General features: G+C 40.7%; 1 protein-coding gene across 4 annotated transcripts in view; it reads right to left on the reverse strand.

Annotated features, from left to right (window-relative positions):
• The window catches only part of nav2a (neuron navigator 2a), a 171,634-nt gene that overhangs the window by 79,163 nt on the left and 76,138 nt on the right, over positions 1-16,333 (reverse strand). For all 4 annotated transcript variants that reach the window (XM_061814917.1, XM_061814915.1, XM_061814918.1 and 1 more), the window contains one exon: positions 213-330. In XM_061814917.1, the coding sequence (XP_061670901.1) occupies positions 213-330 (118 nt within the window). The remainder of the gene's footprint in view (positions 1-212; positions 331-16,333) is intronic.

The raw sequence follows: 16,333 nt of genomic DNA on the forward strand, positions 1-16,333 counted from the left end.
GACAACTCATTTTCACAGGCAGCAGCGCCATGTGAACACATCTTGTTTAGTGAAACACTCCCAAACCAAATTGTTGCCAACTTTTCTGGAGCTTTCTAACCTTTAAAAGTGGATCATTCCATCATGGCTTGCAAATAGCAAAAATGCAATGTGAAACCAAATAAATCAAGTTTAACATTTCTGTCAACAATTCAAAAGTTGCCTCTCCTTACCTACGACCTGTATAATCTCAGCGAGGAGCACTCCATCTGCAACATCCGTCTGAAGGTCCTTGATCAGACGCTTGTGTCCTGACTTGGCAAGGTAGTGGTTGGCCCAGTCTGTGTAGATCTGCAGCCGGACACACAAGCGACACAAGAGCTCAATTGCTCAGTTATGAACCAGCGAAAAACAAACCAAAGAAACCCATCCCAACGGGTGCATGACACAGTCACACTCTGCATGTCTTTCAAACCCCATTAACACTACCAAACTACATTAGGGATAAAAGGTGGAAACAGTTTTATGACGCTAATAAAATAACAACATGGTTGAATTGAGCGGAAAGTAGCCTTCTCTCTTTTGTTTGCCGACCGATCTGGCATATATCTGCGTGGTATTCAAATCCGGGCCATTGTGCTTTGCCAGGGCATTCATCTAGGAGCACATGCCGGCTGCTTTCAATGGGCCATGCTGACATCACTCTCTGGGGACAAAAAAAAGAACCTTCACTGCCTGGAGGGAGGAGGGGAGGGGGCAAAGCAAGCATCTGAATAATCTTAATAGCGTCTTTCATAATTAGTCAACAAACTCACTTTTTCCTTTTGCTATCATTCTTTTTCATCAGTGAATGTTAGTTGTACTCCCCCCCCCAAAAAAAAAAATAGGGGACATTTAAAAAAAAAAAAACACAGGCTAAGCTTGAGGAAACGTTCAAAACATCACACCGGACCACTGATTGTTTCATCCCACTGACTTCCTGTGCTCGTCTTGTCCTATTTTGCAGCATAGTTTTGTACACAGCAGCCTCACCTCATACGCTGTATCACCCGCAAGTGTGGCAAACCTGATACTTTCTCCATCTCACACGCTCAATGTAATGCATGAAATCGGCATTAATTTTGATTGCACAATCACACTGCATCGTTTGTTAAAATAGGGCCTGTTCGATGAATGAGGAACTTTCCACTAATTGTCGCATGAAGTCAGATGACAGTTAATCAGTGAGTCATGTTTAAGTAACTGGATAGCAGCAAATGTTTTTTTGTGAAGAGGTAAAGGGATATAGCAAAGAAAAAAAAGGACACACATTTTGCGCAGATAAAACAAAAAATGTTATCCAACTCTTCAAAATTAGCTCAGAGTGAAGAAAGTTCACTAATAAAAGTGTTAACTTTAAAATCTCGAACAATTAGGAGGTTGAATGCTTCTACCCGGATAGCTCCCATGAAACTCCTGTGACAACACGCCACAGTATATCCTCCAATTTTCTCATTTCTCTCTTCCATCTGTAATTCAAGGCCATTGAGCTGAATGAGTGTGGAGCAACTTGAGGATCATGTGGCCACAGCACATGCACAGTGATGCATATGACACGATTGTGAGCCTTATTTTGCTGTGTTTACAGTGTAAACAGAGCCTGGCTTTGCCACCGTGTTACTCATCAGATGAACCAGTGTTGTGGAGCTGGTGTACAACAGGTGTGCACTTCAAAGCGGTTCACGTTGGATGCACACACTCTCATCTTCTGGCTTTATTGCGGTGCAAGACCGCACTTTACACACGCAAGTCGTAGGAACTGCGTTTCAATCGTAACAGCTTGTTAGGAAAAGAGTGGCATGCAGGGGGGAGATAAATCCTTCAGTGCAGGATTAAGCTCAGTGCTTTCAATTCACATACTCGGGTTCTCATGGAGCAAAGGAAGTCCAATATTCACAAGCCACTGTGTGCGTGTTGGTTTGCTTTGAAGTAAGTTCAGGCCGGTAAATAGAAGAGTTGAGTTGTAATTAAAAACGAGGTGAAATGGGTACCTGTCACTCACAGAGTGAAAAAAAACAGGGGTGGGTCACATAGCCTGGGGCGAGCAAAAGCACGGCTTGGCCGAGCGGTTTAAGGAGGAGGAGGGAAGGGGGCAAGTCCCAACGTTTGGCCTTTTTTGTCAAGTATTGCTTTCTTTGCAAAACAAGAAAGGGCGCTTGAGAAGAGAGATTGCGAAAGAAACCTGACCAAAAAAAATGGTAGCTTTAAGTCACTCTTTTTATATTCTTGACAAAATCAGATGTTACCTCCTAAAGTTGTGTAGTGTGACTTACATTTAAACAAATGTGATGAATACAATTCATCAAGTACACAAATAAACACCTGCTGGTTATAAATTGTATAATGATAGGACAGTCGAAGGAAAGCCTTGCTGACTCCATTGACTACTCACTCAACTTAATAAAAACGTATCATAAAAAAAATACTAAAATAAGATCATAGGAGTAATCTGGGATTTACAAAAATATCTAATAGTTATACCCACAGCTGTTTTCTCAATCTAATTAGCTAGTGTACATGTAGTATGCTCATATAGGAGATTCCCACCTTCATCACAGTAATCTTAAACTTCTTCTCACTGGAGACTGGAGTCCTCATGCTCCCCGTGGGGATTCCCACCATCAAACCCGGCAACATGACACGTCAGAACCTTGTGGTAACTGTCATGCGCTGACCTCATGCACTGGGACTTTTCTTTGCACCACTTAGGCATTACTGACACTACCGTGTGTCTGTCAATATACAATGTGTGTTTGTTTTCTGTGTATATTTTAATGACGCAATGCAAGAAAATGAGTACACAACAATTCCTGATCATACTTTGATAGCTGTGGGCCAACAGCTAAGATCATCACCTGCCACCTTGGACGATTTAGGTTAAAGACCCTGACGGGATCATCCCTAAGAGTCACGGCTGTCGTGTCCTTGAGCAAAACACTGATACCATGAACTGCTCCCTGGGTGCTTCAACTCCCCCCTGCTGTCTTCTACTAACAAGTGTGTGTTCACTGTGATTGGTAAAATGCAGAAAACAAATTTTGTGTGCATGCAAGCATGTTCATGACAAAGATGATTCTTCTTCTTCTTGTCAATGTCTAATTGAGTTCTTCAGAACTATTGACAAGCACAGATGATTCATTCATTCGGACAACAACATGCAAATCAGTCTCGCATCGAAGCACGCTAAGCCCGTTTGCTGAGTCACCCAGTGGGTGTGAGATACAGAGCCTTATGACGCTTGCTTCAAGGCTATAGCCTGCGGGTCAGCCTGGCATGAGCGAGGAAAACAAGGCATCTCAGTCAAAGATTTCCATTGCGGTGAAGGGGAGGCAGAAGTGGGAGTTGGAGGAAGTTTTGTTTCTCCTTCAAAATCATGGCAGCAAAATATACAGATTCTGCTGTTCTATACTGCAAACTACGGATCCATACTCTGAGAATGTATCAAAACTTGGCATTGTTACCACTGCCAAGTGCCACACATGGTAAAAAGTCTTGCTTAATGCTTACTTAATGACTCCACCACCTCCTGCACACTTTTTACATGTATTAACTCCAGTCTAATGAAAGACTGTACAATATTGTCTGATCATCATCTGTGCAGTAAGCGAGAACCACATCATAATATGGTCATTTCTTTCATTCAAAATGGTAATTTCTTTCATTCAATTTGAACAATTGTATATTCTATATCTTTTGATTGTTTACCTCAGAGCTGTAAATTGTGTGATGCCTGACTCATTTTCATTGATCTGGTGACCATGACAATAAATGTTTAGGGTGCACTCACACTGGGCTAGTTGTCCAGTACTCTAGTAAAACACAATATACAGTATGTTTACTCATCACCACTGTTACGATATGGCAGAACTTCCTACTTTTGCCCTTAGCAGGGATGTTTATCATGTTTTAACACAGAACAGATTGGCCATATTAGTCAAGTAGTCCATACTTGATGGGCCCAGTGTGCTTTTGCTGGTGTGACTGCTTCATCAGTAATGTTCACACAAAAATCAAACGGCTGAGTTCCGCCAAACGTTGAACCACATGAGCATAGGAAAACTCATTGGATTTTGCTACAGCATCAGATGATGGTGTTGGATGACCAATTACTGGCATTGAGCCCAAGGGAACTAGTGAACCACCAGGTAAAGGTATGGTGAAAAAACTTGGCAGTTGTAAAGTCATGGAGTGTAAGCCAGCACAAAATTATTATTTTCATGACAGATGTTGAGGGTTACTAGGGCTTGGTAGAGGTCTGCACTTCAGTAAAGGCACAATGTTTGATACAGATTGAGTTTTGGCTCTTGTCAGGTTGTGTAGGGGTATCTAATGTTGTGGCCAGTGAGTGCATTTGAATAATGTACCACTTTTATACATGACAGACTGGAGAAAGACAGCAGTTTCTTCAAGTATTTCATTATTGGTATCATTGTACTGGATGATTGCGTTGAAGCAAAGGCATTAAAAAAAAAGGTACATTTCTCTCATTTTCAAATGACAGAGCACATAACACTACCTCTGCACTTTTTGCTCATGTGTTAACGGCACAGATCTCCCAGAGAACCATTATGTTGATGCATTTTGTGGCTAACAGTTTTACTAATTTCAAGGTCTAGTGGATTAGTTATGACATTTTTTGTTTTACACATCATCGAGTAATTTAACATGAGAAAGACACACATTTAACGTGCTTAAATTGGGCTATTTCTGATGAGAGGGTTTCATTGTGGGCCACAAACTGTTCATTCACCAACACATTTCTTCTTGAGTTTTCTGAGCAAATGTGCATTTAAAAATGAAACATAGAAGATTCCTTACACTCAACAGGATATGAACATTTGTTAGCTTGAAGAAAATTTCATTTCAATGTCTGTTAACTGGCTCTGGGAGCCAATTTGTATTTAAAAAAAAAAAAAATGGCTGCTCCTGGAACTTTCTCTACCCTCAGTATTTCTATTTCAAGCTGACCCTTCCTCTCTCTTCTTCCATAATTATTGTGAAAGCAAGCTAGCCTATTATGAATCAAACTTAACTCGTTTCTTTTATTTGACACTTACAAAGGCAAGAAAGTCTCATGATAAATAATATTAGGATATGAAGACGGCATCTAAAAATATATAGTTGAAGCTTTGCCTCATACGCTCACTCCCCCTCCATTCTTGGCTTCCTTACCAATTTGTAGTTATGGCACAAGAAGCGACTGTATGTCCTGGGCGGCACCATGAAACCACCAGACTCTGCCATGTGTCACACGGGTGAAGACGAGTCGAGGCAAAAACCACTGCAGCTCCAACAGGCGTGAGCGCTTCCTCATGAAAGTCAAGTGCAAAGAGTATATTTAGCAGCCCCACGCGGACTGTGTATGTTTCATCATGTCTCCTCTTTACACTGTTTCATAGTTAACACTTACAAGCTCCAACATTAGCTTCAACTTTCAAACACGCAGTCATACACTGGCTAACCTCCTCAATGGTGATCAGGATATAGTCTACACTACATGGAGTTAAGTACTTGATTTGTGTTTTTGTACCAAACAGATGACCAATACAGGGAGTCCTCCGATTAAAATGGTCTCGACCTACAATGTTTCCAATTTACAATGCCTGTGCCCCGACCACCAATTTGTCTAGCTAATGTGCATAGTGCTCGTCCGTGTTTGTGCACCGGGAGTATCTTTGGATTTTTTCCCATCTTTTTTACACCTTATGGGCCCAAACAAGAAAGCTGTGTCTTTTAGAAATACTTCTGCAGCCAAAATAAAATCCATTTCCATGGAAACAAAGCTCAAGATCATAAAAAGATCGTAGAAAGGAGAGACATCGATGAACATCATTTAAAATCTAGGCTTCAGTCGGTCGACCATGGTGTCAATTATTAAAGACAAAGCCTGGATTTCAGTGCACGTGAAGGGTTCTGTTTCTACCTTGGATGATAGTAATGAGTGATCACAAAACAATGTTCTTTGATCCTTGTTGAGATGGAAAGGCTTCTTACGTTATGGATTGAGGACCAGATTCCTTCGCAATAGTGAAGCACAGCCTCCCCTTCTTCTTCTCCATCCACCTCTCAGCGGTAATGGGAAGTACATTTTATTTTTTGTATTTCAATGTATTTGTTTTTATATGCAAAGTATTTTTATTTAAATTCTGACTTTAATGGTGAAATCCGACTTACAACGAAATTCGAGTTCTGTTACCAGCATACGAACGGAACATGGTGATTGATATGCATTAATTGAAGCTCATGGGTGTGACTTTGAGTGTAAATGGTTGTTTGTCTTTATATGTCCTACAACACGCTGGCGACCAGCTCAGGGGGTAACTGGCCTCTCTACCCAAAGTCCCCTACGATTGGCTCCAGGTCACCGATGACCCTTATCCTGTCAAGTGGAACAGAAAGCAGATAAATGGAAGGATCCAGTGAAATCCAAGTAGGCACTTGTTAAACCTGGAAGTCATGTGTTAAGTGCAAACACTACACACCCGTGTTAAGCCACACAGTCCTGTGAAAGTTGTCCACACAACACTTAGGGATCAAGCTCAGACCCTTTTACGCACCCAATTTCTGTCAGATGTGGTTGACAGTGAACTGCTAACATCAAAGACTGTTAAAGATTACAACCTTACATATTGTACAGGGAAATGTGTGAGGACACTAAGAACAGTGGAACCTCTACGGTCAAACACAATCTGTTTCAAGATGATCTTTTTCCCGTCTGTTTCCATTATAACACCACTTTTTAATGCTTATTTCAACTCATTGTTGTTTCATCCATATTGTTTAGCAGTTACAGATACACAGTATCTGTAACACTTTCCGATGTGGCAATATGAACCAGTTTTGGTTCCATATTTCGACATTACTCCTCTTTTCCCATCACTGATATCCTTCAGGGGAAAAAAAAAACACCAAACAGGATAAAGGCCAAACACACTTGTGGGGTTAATCCGATAAATGTTTAATGTGAATCTGAATTCTTGTATTCTGTACTTACATGACCTGAAGGGTGTTTGACTTTGGCTCCACTGTAGTTGCATTATGACGCAGTCAGCATCTCCTTTCACTGTAGTCTATCGTCTATTTTACCACTAAGCTGCCTCAGCCGCCGGTTCTTCTGCATCCCCAGCAGGAAGAAACATGGCTCTCTCTGTATGGCGCTTGTCTTTTCTGCTGTACACACACATCCTTGTGAAGTGGCTTCAAGACCACAGAAAGTTCGACTCGTTCTGTCACCGCTTGCTCTGAGTTTGGCACAAAAAAGCCGTGTGGGTTTGTGAGGCATGGAAGCCATAGTGGGCACAAGGGAGACCTAACTACTTGGCATTGCAATTTGGAATATGGGAAGCATCTATCAGAAGCTAACAGACGAAGTTTAAAATAACTGCTGCGGTATGGAAAAACATCTCTCTCAAAATAGATACACTTGCACCCAATACACAAAAATCCTGATAGGTTTAGTTTCTCCGTTTAAGGTTTCCCAAATGAATGAATGAATCTAACGTTGTTTTTAGTCAGACTGCAAAAATGATGGGGGTTCATCCATCTCATGTTAATGAATCTTTTTGGCTGAACCACGAGACCACCACTGACACATGTTGCCTGATGAATAGTAGTTGTCTGTCAGTTGTTATGTCAAACAGGTCACAGCCCTTTGTGACAGATACTCTTGCAACCCTTTTCAGGGCTAAACCTTCTATTTCCTTGCAAAGTTTCAAAGAAATCTCTAATAGCTGTGCTGGCAAAAATGAGCAGCTACATTTCACCCAAACGATAACACATGGACATATTTTCACAAATATACCTTAATTTACAGATCACTCAATCCCTACAGTTGGAAAAGTCACAAGTTCTTCTTATTTGGAATTCTTCTTAACATGCAGTTTTTCGTCTCCTAAAAACAAGTCAATCAAAGATGTGAATTTATCTGTTTTTCTACTATCTGCATGGGTCATATGGGGGCACGAGTACCATGACGCTCAAATAATCAAAGGGTCACTATTCGTAAAGAAAGGATTAAGGACAATGACTGCACTTCATAATAAAAAAAGAAAGGTCATTTTAATTTTTGGTAGTGTGTCCTCAGGTTCAAGTGTGCAGGCTTGTAATCCCTTCGTCATTCACATATCACATATACAGTACCACACACACACACACACACATTGACCCCATGGACCACCAACTCCCCCATCACCCACATTTTGTGGAGGTTAGTGGCGTGTAATTAAAGCAGCCCTCTTATCAAGTCATCTTTAGACTGGTAATAACCTGTTCTGCTTCCATCTCCTCTTCCTCTGTGGCCTCATAGCAGATCCAGATAAGGACCATGGCTGAGAAACACACAGAGGGAGAGCAAGCAAGAAGCAAAATGTTACGTGTAAACTCAATTGGATAGACTCGGTACAGTAAACACCATTAAACTTCCAATTGTAACAGTCACACAGAGGAGCTTTTACAAAGCTTTGCTTTCTCATCTACTTGCACCACATGACTGCTTAACACCTGCCCTGCCCTGTTTTTTATCACACTGTCCCAGATCCTGCTCAATATTTAACATCTATGCAGCACCGCACCTCGCACAAAGACGAAGCAAACTAGTGCTTTTCTTACAAAAGGAACATGTCCAAACATCAAAGTGAAGCCGGTTTTGGACACTTTTTTTTTTCTCTAATAGCATGACAGGTACTAATCCATAGCATGACTGCAAGCCAGAACCACAGCTTGTACGGTTTCAGGCTGCTGAAGCTAGACATTTCACTGATATATAAACAAAGATTTTAATTAAAAACTAATGCAAAGCTCCAAAGCTGAAACTCAGTTATGTAAACACAGAATAAAATTACAGACCGTGACTAGAAAATGTCATGACATGAAGTGTGTCTTTTTAATGCAATGAAAATTCAAATCTCATCTTATAAAATAATGAGTCATTGTGCCTAGTTAAGCTTTCTGCCTACCAGTTTCATTGAAAGGTTCTTTGGCTCCAAACGACACAGCATCAAACTCATGTTGCTTCTTGCCGCTTTTACAGACACACACACCTGCCACCTCACATGAAGGAGGACAGCAGCCGGGCCAATCAGGCCCAGGGACCAATCATCGTAGCTTGGTGCCAGTGTGTCATTCCAACAGCTGTGCAAAATGCTCCAGAGTCCACAATCAGGAAAATATTACAGGAATCCACAGGATCAAAAGGATCCAGAAGAATCTTGCTGGTCTGACCAAGAAAGCATCATGAGTGAATGCACCTTGTGGGAATGACTTCAGCAGTCTTTTCTGGAGCGCCAGCAGTTCTCTAGAAGCCTGAAGTGGGGACTGGCTAAGCACCTACAGCTTCTCTCCACCCAGACCAGTATGCAGTGGAGGGAAAAACAAATACAGAAAGTGAAATGCAAGAAGAGCAATGTCGCCTCTGCTGCTACTCGGACAGGGAGCCAACGCAAAACTACAAAAAGAGGGAGGAGTGGATCCTTGATTCTGCACCATGCCCCCACCTCCAAGGACACCCACGGCAACACATTGTACTACTGCTCTTCAATGGACCATTGGTCAGATGGGTGGAGAAAGCGAAAAAGGGAGAGACCTCCTAACCCTCCTTCTACCCCTCCCCTGGTAGACAACCCGCTCTGTGCAAAAGAAGTGAGGAGAAAAGACAACAAAAAAAAAGAAAGGATAATGGTGCACCCTTGATAACTGTGAAGAAACTGCATACCGAGGATCAGGGATCCCAAACCTCAAAAACTTCGACAGTGTTTCCTTTTTATTTATTATTTCTTAACCGGTCCCTTCGGTGTAGGTTGAAAAAGAGCCAAGATTTATTTTCGCTTACCAGAGACGCAGCTTCCCACTGTCTGATCAGCAGTCACACGCAGCACACTGCAGCTGTGCTTCTGCGTATTTAAGTGAACTGCGTTCATAACCAAAGTATTTTCTAGATGTGTGAGTGTGTGTGTCAAACAGTAAAGGACGGCCTCTGTTTGAAAGTGTTCCAGTCCACTGTGCAGATAACCACAAACACACGCGCACACATGCACACACACACACACACACACACCACACACACACACACCCTGCATGCCGCCAACCACAAATGACAAGCTGAATTTAAAATTTTGGGAAAAGCCCAGGATTCAGGAGAAGTTCCCACACTAGGGGGACGCATGATCACTTCCAGCAGGCTGAACCAAAGCACTACAAGAATCAGGAAGTCAAGAATAACAGTGAATCCAAGAACAGACCTTGATCTTGAAAGATGGGACATTGCGTGAAACAAAAATAGCCAACAGCTGAATCCTTACACAGTTGTTTACGTACAAAAAAAATGTATACAATGCAATCAAATTCATGTATTATTCACTTCAGCAAAGAGCGTTTACTATATATGTTTTTAAAGCTAAAGAACTTATTGAAGGCTATGGAGTCTGTGACGAATTTCGAGCATCTGGTTGTTATTGACATCACAATTTGATGTTGTTTTCTCGTAAATGACAAGTTAGAGGTCCAACAAAGTCTTCATCATCAAGGCACGATGACTGTGCCAAATGTCATAAGGACAGGGTAAACTCACAAAAGGATTTTCACTTTCTGAAGAGCAATAACGCATGAGCAGGCTTACAGATGTTAGCCTTTTGATCTAAACACGATATTGTAAATAAATAAAAAAAAAAAAAAGAATACAATACGACAGGCAAATAAAAGGGCAGATAATACAGCCAATGTTTAAATCAATGTCTAATTTAGCCCTTTGCACCAAATGGAGTCTATTTACACAACCTTCCAGCCTACCTAAACACCACCACCTTATTTGGCCCAAACCAGCATTGATTTAATGGCTCCTGAAGCAGAAAATATGTCAGCATTTAAGGTTCATGTTTAACTGTTTTAGCACAGAATTGAACAAGCTCATTAAGAAGAGCCAGAGTGAAAAGGCCAAGAATGGTGCCTTTCACAGTCCCAGATAAATCTGTTTTTTAGGGACAAAAGGGGGGATAACCCTAATGTGGAGGGGTCTTTGTTTTTTGGGGGGCGGGGGGATCCCCAGCTCAGCTCTCCCATGGAGTGTGGATGTGTTGATAAGGGGGTTGGGGTGGCCCTGCTGCCTGACTCCTTACTCCGCGTACAAGTTCAGAAGGGGAAAAGTGAGGACATATGGACACGCTGAAGGCAAAAAGCAAAACACAAAAGCAAGAAGGCATGATCACAGTGAAAGTGGACACTAACCGTTTTTTGACTGACTTCCTCTCTTGTGGATCAGATTTATTTGTACATAACTGTGACAATACCCAATCCATCACAAAGTAATTGTTTAAATGAGGTATGTTTCACAAAACATTAGACCTACTTAAAGTGAAGGGAGTTTGCCTAGAAAGTCTCGCCCCCAAACGCAATAAATATACTTGCACCAATTGGAAGGTTTGAAAACTCCTTTAAAAATGTGGCATTTACCGGGATAATCATGCCCAACCTTAACAGCGGTATTATATGTTTACTGGTGAGGTTTGCAGAGAGGTCCATTGCAAAGCACTGTTGTTAATTGCATTTTATTATTTCCCAACTTTAATACGGTGACAACAGCAATCTACCTAACTGTGGATGAAAGACTAACTTTGTGTTTGGCGTAGTGCAAAATCCTGTCAAAATAAAGTTAGAATAAAAAAAACATTAAAAAACACTTTTTTTTTTTTTTTTGCCAAAGACCTAATCAAAGGTGCTTCCTCTGAAAACTTGATGAGCAAAGAGCTCAGAGTGCAGACACTTCTCGCATGAAGATGCACAAACTAAGACCAAAGTACTTTCACACGGACACGCTGCTCGCTAAAAGAGTCATTACAATGCCCATTTACTGTAATTGGTCACATCCATCAAAGCTGAGAATGGCCCAGTCCTCCCCCAATCCTGAAAGGCCAACAATGAACCCATCATATTCTATTATATGGACATCTGTGGTCCATGTAGGGCAGGAAACCCTGGGGCAATCTATGTACATTAGACGCATTGTAAAAGTTGCAAATTGAGGATGTTGTGAGTTGAATGCTCAGGGGACATCATACACTCAATAAAAACAGTCTTGGCGGGACCGGGTCATCGTGACAATCATGTAATTTATGCTCAAGTAAATGGCTCAATTACAGTGTACTAACGTCATAGTGAATGTAACTGATTAAGCATTGCTATAACTGAAGTAGAAACCATCACCTATGAAGTAAAAAAAAGTCCATTTGTGTCTCAAATTACAATTATCAACTTTAATGTATCCCATAACACTAATGGACTTTAAGGTACAGGTACAGACATTGAAATTTGAAAATGTTAAGTGATTCAAAAGCATTGCCTTAGCGCCCAAAAAAGGAACTCCAAAATATGAAAATGAATATATGAATGCACTTTTTTTTGGGTCATCTCATTTGCAATATTTGTTTTTTTCACTGGACTGTATAATACTGTGGCAGCCACAGGTCACAACAATCGCAGACGTCAAAACATATTAGGAGAGAAAGGAAATGCAAAAGCCACAACATAAAGACATCAATCCACAATGTAGCAACATTTAGGCACATTAGGCAGGGAGCACCCTCTCCCACCGACTGTATACGTCATCATGGTTGCTGATGGCCCAAGTGAGGAAATCAGAAAGTTGCACAAGTTTTAATGAAAGAAGTTGGCATACAGATGATTTACAGCAAGCCAAAAGTACTTACTTTCCAAAATAACTTCAGAATAGTTTACTTTCACTGACTTTTGGAACTTCCTGCCTCAGTTGCTTTTCCCCCTCAACTTTATTAATCAAATTACAAGAATGGATATATTTTGTTTTGAAAAGGGTTTCTTTAACTGGTTGGTGATATGAATAGAGTGAGGTACAATATTTGTTTTTTTTTTGTTTTTTTAACCGTCCATCCGCGCTAACCCGGACGGAGGGTTAGAGGTTTAACCTTTGATCACAAGTCTCAAAGGGCTTCACAGGCCCACGATGAAGACTGACAACCTCTGAACTAAACCTCTCAGTCAGACAATGAAAAACTCATGAATTCAACTTAATATGTTGTGGCGTTTGCAATTTTTTGCGAGCTGTCTCATCCGACATTGTTTTTTTTATGCCCCCACCCCACACCATTTATTGGCATTGTCAAGTCTGTAAGGTACAATACTTTGTGCTTTATTGCATCAAATCTTGGGAGAACACCAATGTTTCTGCCAGCTCCACATTCAGAGGTCAACAAGCAGTCTCTTGGCCTGAGGTGACCTTCGCCGCGGGCCTCTGGGGAGGATGACTTCAGCCCCTACGACCTATCCCCCTGAGTCCGACTTGTAATTTCCCCACCGCCTCTCGCTTGCATATCGAGATGGAGGTGATTGCGTCAGTTGAAACGCCTCGGCGGCGCTTTTCCCCGGTGGGCGCCTCTTACAATGACCCTCCTGTCTGCACCGTGGGGCTCCCCACGCCAACTTAGTACATTGAAAGAAGAGAAGGGGGAAAAACTGAATCCAGGAAGGCACCTTGGAGGGGAGATCAATGAGAGGACGCTTGACTCAGGAGAAGCAGATGCTCAACGTTAATTAATATGGTTACACTAAGCAATGACTTCACACAGGAAGGCGAGGGGACAACTACACAGGAAGTGGAATTTGATCGAGATGCATTAGGCAGAGATGAGGTCATGACTGGAGCCAAACCTTATTGGATTGTTTGCATCCTTCAAATAAAGTGTAAATATGATTACTGCCGTCATTCGAATTAAGAACTGTCTCGCTTAAAAAAAAAAAAAATCACGGATTGCAGAGACAACAATTCTCCCATGAAGTCATGGCACAATTATACTAAAAAAATAAATATATCCATGAAATATGAGTACAACTCTGATTTATTCTTTCGGCGTTCCAACAGGATGCAAGTAGATGAAAACACACATTTCCCAACAATGTGGGAGGGACTGCCCCCCCCCCTTTTCCATGAAATGGTAGAAGTCAGTCAATTCCTTCCTTCAATGTTCAATATACATGAATAGTAGTACACAGGAGCCTTGACTTCAGAGTTGACCATAGTCGATGACCATGCTCGTACTGTAACTCAAAAAACTCAAATCATAATTCCTCAGCTCCTCACCCCAATTTTTTTAAATCACAAAAATAGCACTAAAGATTTGTACAATAAAAACATACAATAATAACATAATTAAATAGAATGTAAAGAATTTAACAGTTTGTGTTTCATGATTAATACAGTTCACTATTCATTTATTAGCATGTATTCATAAATCAGTTGTTTAATGGTTATAACTCAAAACCTCACGTCGATGCTATTTCTAAGCCCGTCTATGGCGTTTTGAATTGTCTGTTACTTTTAAGACAGCAGACTATGCTAAGGCAAAATTATGGGCTGGTATAATGACTCAAATGACAACATTCTATTGAAGAGGATCCATGAAAGGACAATGGGACTCTTGCAGTCTATTCAAATCAAACTGAAACAGAGTTATGTTGCATTGACTTAACTTGAGAAGGGTTGTGTGCTCTTTTGTCATCTTAATGTTTTTTTTTTTGTTGTTTTTGTTTTTTTTTTTAACCAGCAGACCCTCAAGTCAATCTGTCTTCCCATGGGCAGTGAGGATAACATTATCAGCCATATGAAGCAACAGAGCAGTTGTCTTGCCTTTCACTCTCAATTTTCAAACTGACGAGAGAACCCATAAAAACCAAACAAGTTAATAATTGTGTGGAGCGACAAGTTTGAATATTATGAGAGGAAATGTATTGCACATGTACATTAAAAATATGTATATTTTTAATACCAAAACACATCTCGTCCATGCAACTTCCAGTGAATATTACCAGACAGTGGTAGAAAACCCACAACTACTAATACTGAACTCATGAGAAACAAAGAACCATAAATTAACAAAGACACTGAAATAACTGTAAAGCATTTAAAGGCTTGATGGATTAGCTTAACTTCTATTTATCTTGTGTTAATTGTTCTTTCACCACAATTTAACTTATCATTGACCACGTTAGGTGTAGGCAGACTGTGGGTCATTTGTAATGGATCCTAGTCACGGTTTTGCAACTGATCAGCTCGAGTATCATTATGGTTTGATAAATGTCTGTTAAAACTACAAATCATACAGGCAATCATTTTCTACACCCATATCTTGTTGAGTTGACTGGTGAGCTGGAGTCTCTCCCAGCAGATTTAGGGCAAGAGACGAAGTACATAGGGAATTGACTGGTCCTCAGTCAATCTCCGAACCCATGACCATTCACTCTCACATTCATTTCATTGCTCGGTGGCAATTGAAAGCATCCTGCCTCAGTCTTCCACTACACCAGCAGGGACTACAACCACAAATCGACATTTTCAATTCAACCTGTTATCATGCTACATTACCACAATAATTCTTTCACACGGCCTGCTTTTTACGAGCGATTGCACATCTTGAAAAGAGACCTTTTCAATTTGGTACATACAACCATTCTTTTCCAAAACGCTACAAACCCTTTTGCATTATTTAGAGAAAATCTGCTGATACAGCGCATTTCATACACAAGGTAACTCAATGATCTTTCAAGCCACCCATCCATAATCCAGGCCACTTATCCTCATAGGGGTTCCGGGAGTGCTGCAGCTTATCTCAGCTATCTTCGGCCAGGAGGCGGGGTACACCCTGTGCTGGTTGCCAGCCAATCCGTGATTGATATAATTAAAATAAATAAATCAATGAACAAAAACACATTTAAAAACAAAGTACAGAAAAGGAAAAGACAGCTGTGTAACAGTTCAATGCTGATTCACCATGTCTGTGGTTGACTATGCTTGTTCCACTATCCACCTGAATTTGTGACTCTCATTTTGACCTAAATATGCAAATTTGACAAACATTTAATTTTTTTTCTTAAAATGCTCAATGAAAGATTATAGTCTGTATAAAATAGAATGCCATATCATGGCTGATATTTGTCATATATTTGACATAACACAGTAGAGATTTTCTCAAAACATCTGATAACAATTAAAACAGATGCAAAATAAACATGGACTGCATCAAATAGTATTTTATTTCTCCATGCCATGTTTTCGACAAAAAAGTGACAGTTATGGCCCTCTAATTAAGTTTGCATCCAAATAATGAATTGACTTCACAAGTCAGTTGATTATGTATCATGCCAAATTTCAATACTGTATTTAAAATGAGTAGAATGATAATCTCAGGTAATTACACAGCTCTAATAACGGTGGATGTTTTATTGATGGACCCGCAGCGGTCATATAAAAAGTGGGAATTTAATATGTTGGCTATTGCGTTGAGGGTGTGGACCTGTC

This window comes from Syngnathoides biaculeatus, chromosome 3, assembly GCF_019802595.1.
Source record: "Syngnathoides biaculeatus isolate LvHL_M chromosome 3, ASM1980259v1, whole genome shotgun sequence".
Lineage (NCBI taxonomy): Eukaryota > Metazoa > Chordata > Actinopteri > Syngnathiformes > Syngnathidae > Syngnathoides > Syngnathoides biaculeatus.